This window comes from Sciurus vulgaris, assembly GCF_902686455.1.
Source record: "Sciurus vulgaris genome assembly, chromosome: 5".
In the NCBI taxonomy this organism is placed as follows: domain Eukaryota; kingdom Metazoa; phylum Chordata; class Mammalia; order Rodentia; family Sciuridae; genus Sciurus; species Sciurus vulgaris.
This window is the reverse complement of record NC_136465.1, coordinates 118,285,445-118,299,802: the sequence shown is the minus strand read 5'-3', so window position 1 is coordinate 118,299,802 and position 14,358 is coordinate 118,285,445. Positions and strand designations below refer to the sequence as shown.

General features: G+C 40.5%; 1 protein-coding gene and 1 pseudogene across 2 annotated transcripts; one reads left to right on the top strand and one right to left on the bottom strand.

Moving 5' to 3' along the window:
* Positions 1 to 3,286: 3,286 nt before the first annotated feature.
* On the top strand, positions 3,287 to 4,757 carry LOC306661103 (transcription factor-like 5 protein; annotated as a pseudogene). The gene has a single exon. The product of its transcript is annotated as a transcription factor-like 5 protein (transcript).
* Positions 4,758 to 12,831: 8,074 nt separating this feature from the next.
* LOC306661102 (olfactory receptor 6C4-like) lies at positions 12,832 to 13,791 on the bottom strand (the record flags this gene model as incomplete). Its single annotated transcript, XM_079139909.1, has 1 exon — positions 12,832 to 13,791. The coding sequence occupies one exon, from the start codon at positions 13,789 to 13,791 to the stop codon at positions 12,832 to 12,834; it is 960 nt and encodes a 319-aa protein (XP_078996035.1).
* Between the last annotated feature and the right edge of the window lie 567 nt (positions 13,792 to 14,358).

Below are 14,358 nucleotides of genomic sequence, written 5' to 3'. Positions count from 1 at the left end.
TTTAACCAATTGCTTGCTCTGCCCTTCCTCCATTGATTCAAATCAGAACTCTTCCTGTAATTCCTTAAGAGGGTGGCTTATTAAAATCATGCAAGATTGGGGAACTTCTGACTCTTTGATGCCTCATTTTCTCTTTTTCGCCTGAAGATTGGTAATGGACTTCGTTACAATTTTATACCAGTTTCAGTGATGCACATTTCATGTAGTTTAATCAGCAGAGACATTGGGAGATAAATTATTGCCCTGGGACCTAGGTCCAGAAATGTTAATTAGCCACCTGTAAAAAATACAATTTTGGCAATTAACTTTGAAATGGTAGCTTGGGAAGATGTTCCAAACAGTCCCACGAGGAAGCTGGCACTGAGCATCACTAAGAGGGTCAAAACCTTGTGGGAACTGAAGCAATGAATGTGACGATAGTGAAGAATGAAACACGAGGAGCTTCTTGAGCATCTTACCTGAGCGGGGCAGAGTTTTAGCCGCATCCATTGCTCTTTTCATTTCATTCTTAGGCCATTTGGAGCAGTTGTTATTATTAGGCTCTTAGCTCACCTACTCATTATGTGTGTGCCCTTCAGGAAATCACCTAACCTTCCTGTGCAGGTTCACCTCATAGTAGTTTTCAGATGTGGCAGGCAGAAGGTAAAACTCAGTGTCCCCCTTCAAAATGGGAAAGAAATACTGAGTGAAGCAACCAGCAAAGCAGATGCTGAATAGCAGCCTTGGGGTAAAAGTGGATGGAAAGGAAATTTCCAAAAAAGAGAGATTGTGGGAAAAGAAATGGGTGGGATTCTGGAGGTGGGAGTTCAATAGGGTGAGGATGACATTGTCAGATTTCCACTGATGCTGAATATGCAGGTGAGGAAGAGAAATGTTAAACGTTACAACTTGTACCTCCAAGGTGCCTGTTAGCCCTAGCCAAATGAATTCTGTCAGAAGGATTTGGTTTTTCAAGTTTCACCTTTGTTGCCTGTGAAGGAACAAAGCAATGAAGTCAGTGAAGGACAGGAGGGCTGTGGTACCTTGAGGAGAGGCTAAGATTTCATGTTGAATCAGTTGAAGTGTGTTATTTATGTCAACGTGAATCGATCATGATATTCTACTGGCTAGGGACTGGCTTTTCACAGAACAGTTTTCTTGAATTCTCGTGTTGGTAGATTCTTCTCCATGGCTCCTTTTTAGGATTTTCATGTACTTTCTTAGCCTACCTTCTAAACCAATGCTTAAGGTAATTTCTCCATTTTCTGTTTTTATTTTCTCTTTGAACATACTCTCTTTTTTGCTATTTCATTATATTTGCTAATTTGGCAGTGATGAGTTCTTTCTATCACTCTCTTGCTGTAAGTGGAAGAAGAAAGAGTTAAAAAAGCTGAGGAGATTTCAAGGGGGAATCAGCTGTACCATTAATACTGTGGTACCTAAAGATCCCCCAACTTCCATTTGAGGTTTTGAATTTATACATCATCATAAATGATATCATCAGTCTCTCTATTTGCTGCTGGTTATTGCTTTCCCTCAGGTCTGAGTTCTTTCCTATATGGTTTCAAGTAGAGGAACAGATGATATATGTTCAATTGGATTCCGGCTCTCACTGAGGTTTATTAATAGCTATGTAATTTTGCTGTGATTAGAAAAATGTAACTGTATTCAAAAGTTGCAAACCCCTAATCCGCATAAACACAGTTATCTCATACTACACAAAAGTGCCAAAGATATACATTGGAGAAAAGATAGCTTCTTCAACAAATGGTGCTGGAATAATTGGAAATCTATATGTAGTAGAATAAAATTCAACCTGTATCTTTCACCCTGCAGAAAACTCAACGAAATATGGATCAAAGACCTGGAAATTAGACCAGAGACCCCGCCCCTAGTATAAGAAAATGAAGGCCCAATATGTCATCCCAATATGTCATCTCAAGAACTGACTACCTGACTTCTAAAGTACACGAAGAAAAATAAAAAATAATAAATAAATGGGATGGTATCAACCTGAAAAGGTTCTTCACAGCAATGACACAAGCAAGAACATGAAGAGACACCCTACAGAATGGAAGTAAATCTTTGCCACCTGCATCTCAGATCGTGTGTTAATTTCCAGGATATACAAAGAACCTAGAAAACTTAACACTGAAAACCAAACAACCCAATCAATAAATGGACAAAGGAACTAAACGGATATTTCTTGGAGGAGGAAATACAAATGGTCAACAAATATATGAAAAAATGTTCAACATTTGTAGCACTTAGACAAACGTCAATCAATAGTACCTTGAAATTTCATCTCACTAAAGCTAGAATGGCAATTATCAAGACCACAGGTAACAGTAAAAGTTGTCAAGGATGTGGGGAAAAAGGCACACTGGTACATTGATGGTAGACTGCAAGTTGGTGCAATCACTCTGGAAAGTGGAGATTCTTCAAAAAGAACCACCATTTGACCCTGTTAACCCACTCCTAGGTATATATTCAAAGGATTTAAGATCAGCATACTGTAGTGATGAAACGACATCAATGTTTATAGCAACACACAATTTACAATACGTATGCTGTGGAGTTAACCTAGGTTTTCTTCAAAAGATGACTGGTTAAGAAAATGAGGTATTGATACACATTGGAGTATTACCCAGCCATAATTAAAAATGACTTTTTGAAATTTTCTGGGAAATTTTCTGGGAATTGATTGACTACTGAATTACATGGAATAAGTAAAATTCCCCCCAAACCAAAAGTTGAATGTTCTCTCTGATAAGTGGAAGCTAACCTCAATGGGGACTGATTTGGGGGTGTGGATAGAAGTTCAGTGGAAAGTAAGGGAAGGGAGAGGGAATAGGAGTAGGAAAGATAGTGGAATGAATCAAACAATTTTCCTATGTACTTATATGAATACAGCATAGTAAATCACACCATCATGTACATCCATAAGAATGGGGTCCCAAATAGAACAAGATATATTCCATGCTCTACACTTGTATAAAAATGAATTCTACTGTCATGTATTACTAAAAGAACCAATAAAAATTCAAAAAAGAAAAAGAAGTTCAGTGGATTCAACAAAGGGGAATGAAGGGAAGGGCAGGGAGATAGGAAAGGGAAGGGAATGACAGTGGAATGAGACTGTCTCATGCCTAGTGCATGCATGAGTCCACCACAGTGAATCTCAACATCCTGTACATCACAAGCCTGGGGTCCTACTTAGAATGACATACATTCGTGTTCGATTGGGCAGCAAATATGCTAAAACTGGAACGATACAGAGAAGATTAGCAGGGCCCCTGTGGCAAGGATGACGTGCAAATTCGTGAAGCGTTCCGTATTTTTCTTGGGGTTGAGCTTCACGACCACGGACCTGAGCCTAGTGGAGATGACGGAGGTGGAGTACACGCAGCTGCCGCACATCCTCCACTCGCACGTGGAGGCGGCCGGTGGCGAGCTCCAGGCGCGCCTCCGCTCGGCGCCTTCGGCCAGGGCGCGGCGGGCGGGCTGGCCCTGGCGTCCCCCGTGTACCCGGTGCCCGGCCCGCTGCTGGCGGCCGACGCGCCCTGCCTGGGCCGCGTCGACTTCCAGGAGCTGCGCGTGATGCTGCTGGGCGAGGCGGGCGCCGCGGAGTAGACGCCTGGCGGCGCTGAAGGGGCGCGGGCGCTGGTCGACCGCGAGGCCAAGGAGGGCGTAGGCGCCGCAAGGCCCGAGGGCGCGTCCGAGGCGCGGGCCAAGCCTAAGGGCGCGCGTCTGCCTGGAGGACCGCTTCACTAGCACCTCGGCCGAGCCGCCGCGGGCGCGCGGCCCCGAGCCCCGGCCCCGAGCCCAGCGGGGAGCTCAACAAAGTTCTAGCAACTTGGGTTCTACATTGGAAGCTGCCAAGCCCCAGGCCGTTGGACTGCCCCGAGCGTTTTCCTTCTGTTATCAACAGGCAATTGAGTCCACAAAACAGACTTTAGGTAGCAGAAATAAAGCTTTGCCGGAGCAGGTCTGGATTAAAGTGGGAGAAGAAGCGCTGCGTAAACAAGCCATAAATAAGAGGAATCGGAGTAGAAATCGTCAGTTGGACACAAGTGCAGAACGACGAGCCCTTGGAGAGATTCAGAATGTGGGCGAAGGCTCCACTGCTGCACAGGGTGCCTGGCAGTCCTCAGAGCCCTCGCAGCCAACCCTAGGGGAGCAGACCCAGAGCGGGCCCCAGGGAGAAAGGTCTTAGCCTCGGGAGAGGCAGAACCCGATGGAGCGAGACAGGAGGCGCGGAATCCGCATTTGCTGTGATGAGCTGCATCTTTTAGTTCCCTTCTGCAGTGCGGAGATGGGTAAGGTAACGACCCTTCAGTGGACGACGGCGTTCCTGAAGTACATTCGGGAAAGACATGGGGACTCTCTTAAAAAGGAATTTGAGAGTGTGTTTTGCGGTAAAACTGGCAGAAGGCTAAAGCTGGCCAGACCGGACTCCTTGGTGGCCTGTCCTGCGCAGGGCAGTCTGCAGAGCAGCCTTGCAATGGAGATCAAGTGACCGGACTGAACAGGGACCCTGGGAGTAAACAGCTGTTCCTGGGACCCACACACCTGTTCCACCACCTGGAGCTCCACCCTGACCTCCTGATGTACCAGGACCTGGCTCAAGTCGATAGGACTCCAGTAGGGACTTCAGGAGCATTGTGTAAAAGTATTTATCTAGAACAGAGCACTTCTCCATTAATGTCCATTAATGACCTTTTGGGGATGAAGACATCGTGATAATGAGTAAGTCATTTTTCAATTATCTGTCTGATTCCATCATGTTTTTTTTAACATGGTAAGTTGGAAAATTAACATCCTTGCTAATTTCTTTAGTCTTAAAAGGTACATTTCTTTTTACTTATTTTATTTACATTTTAAATACGCCCCCTTAGCAATTGGAAGAAGGTAAATTGTTCTTAACTACTAGTTTGGAAATTTTATTTCATTTGTTATATCATTCCCCCTTGTAATTATTTAGAGCCTCATGTATTCTGTGTTGCAAAATACAGTACTATTTAAAAACTTTTGCCAAAAATTTTCTAGAGACTTTCTTTAAAGCTATTTTTTTCCCATAAAATTAAAATATTTTCTTGGTAGCTTGCTTAAATGCCCACATTTTCATATTGCCAGGCATTACTTTGCTTCTACTAAACTGAATGTTTGGGGAAAAGAAAAGAATAACATACATTCCATGATCATATAATTATACCAAAATGTATTCTACTGTCATGTGTAAGTAAAAAGAACCAATACAAATTGTTGCAAACATCATTTAACAGTTTTTAATGAAGAACTTGAATGAATGGGGGCTATTCACATCGTGCTTTGAGAATTTGTGTAACTATTTGTATGATAATGATGAGGAAGAATTTTCTGACTATATAACTATTATGATATAATTGTACTTAAATTTATGTTCAATTGTATTTTTCTTTTATTTGACATTCTTCATAAATCATAAATTCTCAATTCTTTCTCAAAGACATTTTTCAGAGATAACCCCCATGCATTGTATTAATCATAAGCAAAATTTCTCTGGCTTCTCATGCTCCTTTTCAAAAGTGTCAGGTGACTGTTCTTGGGCCAAAGATCAGTTTCCTTCTAATTCTTGAAAACAGAAAGCAGTAAAGAGCATTTTTACCATCTAATAAACTATAGAGCATTTTAGTGTACATTATTTGTTTATAACCATCATAATAACAAATAATAACTAGCATTAATTGAAATCTAACCATATGCCAAACCTTATCATTATTTGATTTGATTCCAATAATAACCCATTGAGGTAGGTAGTATTACTGTCTGCATTTTGTAGATAAAGAAACTGAAGTTTGTTGAAGCAGGCAAATTGCTTCAAATCTCACAGTTACTAAATTGTGGAGCCAGAGTTCAGACCAAGTGCCCTGGACCCTGTAGTCTGAACTTGGCATCCATGGTGTGCTGATTTCCATCCTCATCCAGAGCCAGAGGGATTAAGGCTGTTAGCTCAAGCTAACAATGAGACAATGTGGATTAATGACATGCTGAGGATAGAAACTGAAGCTTGCAAAGTGATTTGGTCAACAGTCTATTCTAAATAGAATTAGAAGAATTTCAAATTCTAATTGTAAAGTGCATACCAAACTAGATTTGCTTTTATACTTTTTGACAAATTTTTAAAACATCGATTACATATTAAAAATAATTTTGAGTACCTTCTGTGCCCACATAATGTTGTTGGTTTTTCTCTTCCATTATCTTAACTTCTGCCTTGATCCAACAGCGCCTTCCTAAATTTCTCTTCTTTCTCTGGACTTTATGATGCATGTCTTTCTGTTGTTTCTCAAACAGAGTCATTGTTCAGAAACTGTCTGCTTTAGTTCCAAATCAGCAAAATGGTCCCTGCTTACAGCCTTCTCTTTCCTCTCAGATGGAGGCTTCCATTTTTAAAAAATGTATTCTTTTTAGTAACGTAGGACACCAGGATACAGCCTGACATTATCTCAATAGTATGGAGCGCAACTGCCCATTCAGTCCCCAGCACTTCCCCTGCCCCCCTCCCTGCATTCCACAGATCTTCTCTTCAGTCCATTTAGAGCTTTCCTCTTCTTTTGGGAATTAATGTCCTGTGGAAACACCTGATGGTGAGACCCACCATGCCACACGCACGCACACACATGTGGAAGTTCTGTGAGATTAACTCCGAGGTTCTTCCCTTTTCCTGCTCCTTCCTCCTCCTCCTCAGTCCCCTTCATGTACTCTACTGCTCTTTCCTGTATTTTGATGAAATTCCCTCTTACCTCTTTTTTCTTGCTTTCTCTCTTACTCCCCCCTCACTTATTTTGAGTCAGCTCCCCCACATCAGAGAGAACATTGGACCTGTGACCTTTGTAGAGTGCCTTATTTTACTTAGCATGATAGTCTCCAGTTCAGTCCATTAACTCACAGATGCCAGTATGTCATTCTTCTTTATTGCTGAGTAACACTCCACTGTGTATATATTCCACATTTTCTTTGAAGGGCACCTAGGTTGTTCCCATATCTTGACAATTGTGAATTGTGCTACTATAAATATTGATGTTGCTCTTTCGCTTTAGGATGCTGATTTAAAAAATTCGATGGGGTCATATGGTGGTTCCATTCCTAATTTTTTTTTTTTTTGACCATGAGTTGAACTCACCAGTACTTAACCACAGAGTCACATCTGCAGTCCTTTTTTTATTTTGAGACAGGTTCTTGCTAAGTTGCTTAGGTCCCTACTAAGTTGCTGTAGTTGGCTTTGAGCTTGCAATCCTCCTCCCTCAGCCTCCTGAGAGCTGCTGAGTTTACTGGTGTGTGTGCCTGTTTCTGGCTCTTCCTAGTGTTTTGAGGAATCTCCAGAGTGCTTGCACTAATTTGCAGTCCCACCAACAGTGTGAGTGTACCCTCTTCCCCACATCCTCAGCAACGTTCTTGATAATTGCCAGTCTGATTGGAGTGAGATGAAGTGTCCATATAGTTTTTTTGCCTTTACCAGGATTTATTACTTGCATAAGTTTTTTACCTGTGTGAATATTTGTACATAATATATATATGTATATATATATATATATATATCTATATTTGTTTTTCAAATGAACTAGGAAAATTGAAGGCTTTCCCACATTTCTCAAATTCACAAGCCTTTTATCTATTATGAGTACTTTCATGCATAGAAAGGAAAATTAAACAGTACACATTCAGGGGGGTTTGCTTTTCTGGGTAAGTGAAATGCTTTGAAGGCAACAGAGAACACTTGAGTGAATATCTATCCATCCATCCACACACACATACTCAACTTTTCTGAGTACTTTCATGTCATTGAAGGTGACTGAGACTATTAGATGATTTGTCAAGTTTTTTGTATTTACTGGGATTTTCTCCATACAACTACTTTTAGAATTAAAACACAATCCCTCAAATGGAAGACATCTCACACTATCTTCATTAATAAGGATTCTTTCCAGTATGAGTTACTTGATGTTTTAAAATGTTCCTGTGACAAGTGAAGGATTTGTGACATTGTTTACATTCAACTTCTTTCTAGTATGAGTTCTTCCATCTCTGTGAAGATTAGCAGACATAATGAAGGCTTCCCACATTGCTTACATTCTTAGGGCTTCTCTCCAGTATGAATTTGTTTGTATTGCTGAAGAGAAAAAGAATGAAGGCTTTTCCACATTGTTTACATTCATAGGACCTCTCTCCAGTATGTTTTCGAAGGGAAGAGGAAGAGTGAAGGCTTTTCCACCTTGTTTACATCTGTAAGCCATCTCTGCAGTATGAAATCTTCGATATTTTTGGAAATGCCAGGAACAACTGAGCTCTCTTCCACATATCACACATCCATATGATCCATTTATGAACACTTGTGAAAGGAATGAAGGATTTCCTGTTCTGTTTAAGTTCATATGGCTTCCTCCACACTCCTCATCCTCGTTTGGTTTGTTTGCAGAGTGAGATACCATGTGCCTTAGATCTCTTCTGGGATTTGTGTTCTGATCCTCCCATTTGTCTCCTGTAGAAGCCAGGTTTCTAAGGATTTTCTGTATCACATCTCTGTGGAGGTTCTTCTGGGAAGGATCCAGCAAAGCCCACTCCTCCTGGGTGAAGTTCACAGTCACATCCTCAAAGCCCACTGAGTTCTGTGGTGGACACAGCCCAAGTCAGTGACACTCAGCAGCTGTAGGAGGAGCCAATCCTCTCAGCCCCAACAGAAGTTCAGAGGCAGGAGCAACTGTTTTGGGCCCGTGGGGTGACCTGCCGTCCTCTTGAGGGACCTCACGGGACTTGCGGGGCACACAGGCTGCACAGAGTCACCAGAGACTTCGGAGCAGCGTCCATGTAGTTTTGATTTGCATTTCCTTAAGCACCAGGGATGTTGAACCTTTTTTCACGTACTTATTGACCATTTGTATTTCTTCTTTTGCGAAGTGTCTGTTTAGGTCTTTCCTTTTAATCCCCTTCTTTTTTTGTTTAGTTATTTTCACGCTTCTAATGTCTGAATTATAATTTCATTTTAAGTCCCATATCTTTACATTTGCAGAACAAGTGTTTTGGACATTACCTCTCAAATGAAACTTCATATATTTAAAAATTCTCAGCATCTTTCTACACTGTCATAAAACCTCTTTAATTTTCCAAATTCCTTGAGAATTTTTTTTTTTTGGCAAAATGTGTTAGGAATTTAATTTTGGAAAACATCAACTTTAAAACAGCATCTTGGTTAAAAATGACAGTATTGTAATGCTAAGTTCTCTTAGCTGCAAGTCTAAAATGTTATTAATAGACCACTGACTCACATTTAATTTTCTGATATTTATCTATCTACAACAAAAGAGAGGATCTCTAATGTATTCCAGAAAACTTTTAACTAGAGGATAGTCCAGTTATTTTATGTTTATTAACTTCACAATATAGTAATTTTTTTGTTTTTAAAATTCAATTCCCTTTTAAGTTATTAAAAATAATGTAGCGTTAAGAGCTGGATGCAGTGGTGGCCACCTTTAATCTCAGTGCTTTGGAAGACTGCATCAGGAGGATTTCAGGTTTGAAGGTAGCCTAGCAACTTAGAGACCAGTATGAAAACCAAAAAAGTTAAAAAACGGGTGGAGATATGGCTCATTGGTTCAGTAGTACTAGGTTGAACCTTTTTCAAAAGAAAAAAATAAGTATTGTCTTTTATATTTATTTTGTTTCTTTACTATTTCTAGCAATCTTCATTTGTTAGTGTAGATCCAAACTTATGTCTGGTGTCAAGTTTCTTTTACTTGAAGGACTTCCTTTAAAATTTCTGACACCATACATTTTTTGGCAATGTATTTCCTACAGTATTCGTTGGCTTCAAAATGGTTCATTTTGCCTTAATTTTTTTTTTTTTTTGTAGTACTGGGGATTGAAAGCAGGGCATAGTGCACTGTAAGCAAGCACTCTACCACTCAGCTGGACCACCAGCCCTATTTTGCCTTAAGTAAGAAAGATATTGTTTACTGGGCACAAAATTGTGGGTCAATAGCCTATGTCCTATAAGTACTTTAAAGCTGCCCGTCTCTTGTCTTCTGGCTCATATAATTATTTTGTAGAAAAATGCTGAATTTTTATATATTTTCGCTTTGTATGTAATTTCTTTTACTTTTCTTTGAAAGACTTTAAAATCTACTCTATTGATTTTCATCAGTTCGTATGTTTAAGTGTGAGTGTACGTGTGGTGTTTATCCTGTTCTGCTTTTGGCAGAGATTCCACTATTGTTATGTTTGGAACATTTTTTGACTATATCACTGCAAATATTTATTTCCCCTCATTCTTGCTCTCTTCTTCTGGGACTCATATTGCATATATTTTATAGTATTTGATCTTGTGCTATGATGCTGGAATGGTCTTTCCTCCAGTTCAGTTTTTTATCTTTGCATTTAATTTGGATATATTCTCTTGATTTATCACTGATTCTTTCTTAAACTGTGTCTAGTAGGCGTATGAGAAATTTTTATTTCTGTTCTATCCATTATAGTTCTAGCATTCAATTATACTCTTAAAAAGTACTTTGTGTTTCTGCTGGTTTCCAAAATGTTCATGCATGTTTTCTCCCTTGTTCGCTAGATCCTTAACATGTTAATCACAATTATTTCATAGTTCCTGTCTGATAATGTGAGTATCTGTCAATCTGAGGATAGTTATATTGATTGGTTTATGTTTTGCACAAGAAATTTGCCTTAGTTGTTTCTCTTTATTTTTTTTGGATTTTATACTGTATTTTATTTCAAGTTGGACAACTTTTATAGATGAATAGTTACAGGTAAGTTGTATCCATGCCCTGAAGAGGGATCAAGGAGTCTAAGAACTAGTTAGTAGCTAACTGTGAGAGCCAGGGGGACCGTGTGGTAGCTTTCACGGGGGAATTTATCTCCTGCAGTGTAAGGACAGATAGAGTTGAGTGACATGTTGGTCTATTGTTCTGGTTCTTGAGCTCCAGAAATCTCTGAATTCTTAGCAGGGCAGGTGTGTTATGAAGCTCAAGAACCTGATGGGGGGAAACCTAGGACTGGAGATATGGAAAAGGGACATCTGGATGGGTGTCTGAGTATTTTCACAGTTTTAGCCCTTATGAACAAGTAGAATTACAGATGTGACTCACTCTTCCTTAGTAAGAGATAGCTGGAAGTTGTTTCAGAGGTTTATCCTATGCAAGAGAGCAGAGGCTTCCTCAGGAGCTCTTCCCATCTCCTTTCCTAGATGCTGAGCTATATATATTAGGGTGAAACCCCATATAGTGTAGGTGGAGACATGGCAGCTTAATGGGGAGGGGGAGGGGAAGAATCTATACAGTGAAAGTGTTGTAATCACCAGACAACTTGTCTTGGCTGGAGTGAGAGGTGTAGTCCTGGGCGTATATATTGTTTAGGGGTCAGGCATGTAAGACTGGTTGAGCTAGAATTTATGGACATGGGAGGCATTCTCAAGGTGTGAGATTTAACATGTGGGCAAAGACCTCAGTTCATGGCTGGGGTGTCTTGTACAGCATGGAAAAAGTAATACCCAAAAGCACTGATGTGAAAATACCTTGTTTCCCTGGAAGGGAAATGACAAAGGAATGAGTAAAGATGTCCGATCATAAGCATCTCCAAAGATTTGTTCCAGGGGAAGCCTTACGTTCTCTAGGGACATGAGGACTGGGATTGTGAGAGGGGCACCAGCATCACTAAGGTTCAGTGGTGCTCTCATTCACCAAGGGCGATGGTGGGAGAGAAGGATGGTCATGGAGCTGTGCTTGTTAATATTCTTGGGGGTGATGAGGCCTGAAGTGTTAGATGCCAGTTGTCTCCACTTAAGCACAGAAGCCAGGGATCTACCAATCCCAGAATGACTGGCAAGATCAGAGGGACATATAAGGGACCTTTGATGCAGGGAACTATGGAGAGGGTCAATAACCCATGGATAATCTTCCCAGAACCATCTTTAAATGTGTCCTTCAAACATCAGGCACAGCTTTGTCAGTTTGTCACGCTTGAGCTCTTGTTGAATTTTTATCATTACCAATTTTGCTTAACATTTCACTTTTCCTGAGTCTCCCTTTAAATGGCGTTAAGATGATTCCATTTAAAAATTTTCATTCTGATTTCATCACTCAAATAGGACAGCCAGAAAAGTCCTTAAGAATACTCATGACACCTGACACTGTAACGTAGGAAATCCCTTCTGTAGGAGGTGCCAGAAAATCCAGTCTTTGGAGTCATCAAAAGGAGAAGCTTCAGAGATAAAACTGTTTAAAATGGTAGAAAAGGTGATCTGGTTGAACAGTTCTAGGCATAGAATAAGAATAATGTCTTCTGAGCAGTAGCCTCTTTTTTTCTTTTTTCTTTTTTAGTACTAAGGATAGAACCCAGAGGTGCTTAACCACTGAGCCACCTCCTAGCTCCATCGCCCTCTTTTGTTTGATACAGGGTCTTGCTAAGTTGCTTAGGGCCTCCCTAAGTTGCTGAGGCTGACTTTGAACTTGCTATCCTCCTGTCTCAGTCTACCAAGTTGCTGGTATTATAGGCATGTGAACCACTACTCAGTCTAGCCAGTCATTTTTGACATTTATTCACAACTTTTTGATAATAAAACCATTATTATTATTATTATTATTATTTTTTTAAACCATTATTATATATCTAATATATATATAGATTTTTTTTCTCTTCTGGGCATTGTAGAGAAGGGCCCTACTACTGAGCTCCAACCCGAATCCTGATAATAACTAATGAGTCCAAGGCCTCCTTGTGGGAAGATAGAATCAGTTATTCAGCTGTTCATGAGATTAAATACAAGCAAAATTGTTTTCATTTTCTTGTGTACACATTATTATATTGTTATATTCCTGATTTTTCTCCTTTATTAAAGTGACAAAATATGTATAATTTTCTGGCCATTTCCTTGAAGGCTTGTTTGACCTGTTTATTCCTCAGAGTGTAAATGAATGGGTTCAGTAAAGGGGCGACTGATGTATTGAGCACAGCTACTCCCTTATTGAAGGCAACTCCTTCTTTCACTGAAGGCTTTATGTACATGAAGATGCAGCTTCCGTAAGACAGGGAGATGACTATCATGTGGGAAGAACATGTGGAAAAGGCCTTTTTCCTCTGCTGAGTAGAAGGGATCCTCAGAATGGTTCTGATGATGTTTGTGTAGGAGAGGATCACCAGCACCAGGGTGACCCCCAACGTTACAACTGCTAGGATAAAATCGAACAGTTCCAGTAGACTTGTGTCTGAGCAAGAAATTTCTATGAGGGGTCCATAGTCACAATAATAATGATTCAGCACATTGGACCCACAGAAGTCTAGCTGACTGGTCAGGATGATTGGGAAGAAGGTGATCAGGAAACCCCATAGCCAAGAGCAGAATACTAGCTGGATGCAGACCCTGCTGTTCATGATGGTGGTATAATGCAGGGGTTTGCAGATGGCCACATAGCGGTCATAGGACATGGCAGTCAGAAGACAAAACTCAGTGGCCCCAAAGAAAAAGGCAAAGAACAACTGAGTGAAGCAACCAGTAAAGCTGATAGTCTTAATCCTAGTTGAGATGCTGAATAGCAGCCTAGGTGTGAAAATGGATGTAAAGGAAATTTCCAGGAAGGAGAAATTCCGGAGGAAGAAATACATGGGAGTCTGTAGGTGGGAGTCCAGCAGTGTGAGGATGATGATGGTCAGATTCCCAATGATGCTGAACATGTATGTGAGGAGGAGGAATATGAAAAGGATAATCTGAAGCTCTGGGATATCTGTTAGTCCCAGTAGGATGAATTTGGTCACAGAGTTGTTTTTCATTGTTAACTTCTAGTGCCTGTGAAGTTGAGAAAGAGAAAAAGAAGTGTTGAGAAGCAGAACAGAGCTCAGAAATATTGAGCAGAGGTTTAGATTTCCCTGGAAACTTGTTCATGGTGAATTCCTTTGTCTAGTCTGACCCAAGGAGAATGTCTCTTGTTCTCGGTCTGGCCCCTCACAAAATCCATTTTCCAATTCCCATGTAGAAGTCTTTGTTTTTTGGGTCCCTCTTTTCAGTATAGAACAATGTCCCCCTTGTTCTCCTGAATGTATTATCTGAAAATTAATTTTTACCCCTTACTTCTCACTTGGCTATGCCATGCTCTCATTGCCATGGAAATATTCTCCTATGATAGTATCAGCAATGTGTCCTCCTTTACCAGCATTAATGCCTTGATGGTTTGTTTTACAGCAGCCCTTTCCAACATACTGAATGCCTGTTCAGTTCTTTTGCTCTGATAACAATTCCCAATCTGTTGATGCCAGAGTAGACCATGCTTTTCATGTGTTTTTGTGCCTGGGAGTAGAGCCCAAGAAACCTTTGAAGCATTGAACTATATGTGAATCCCT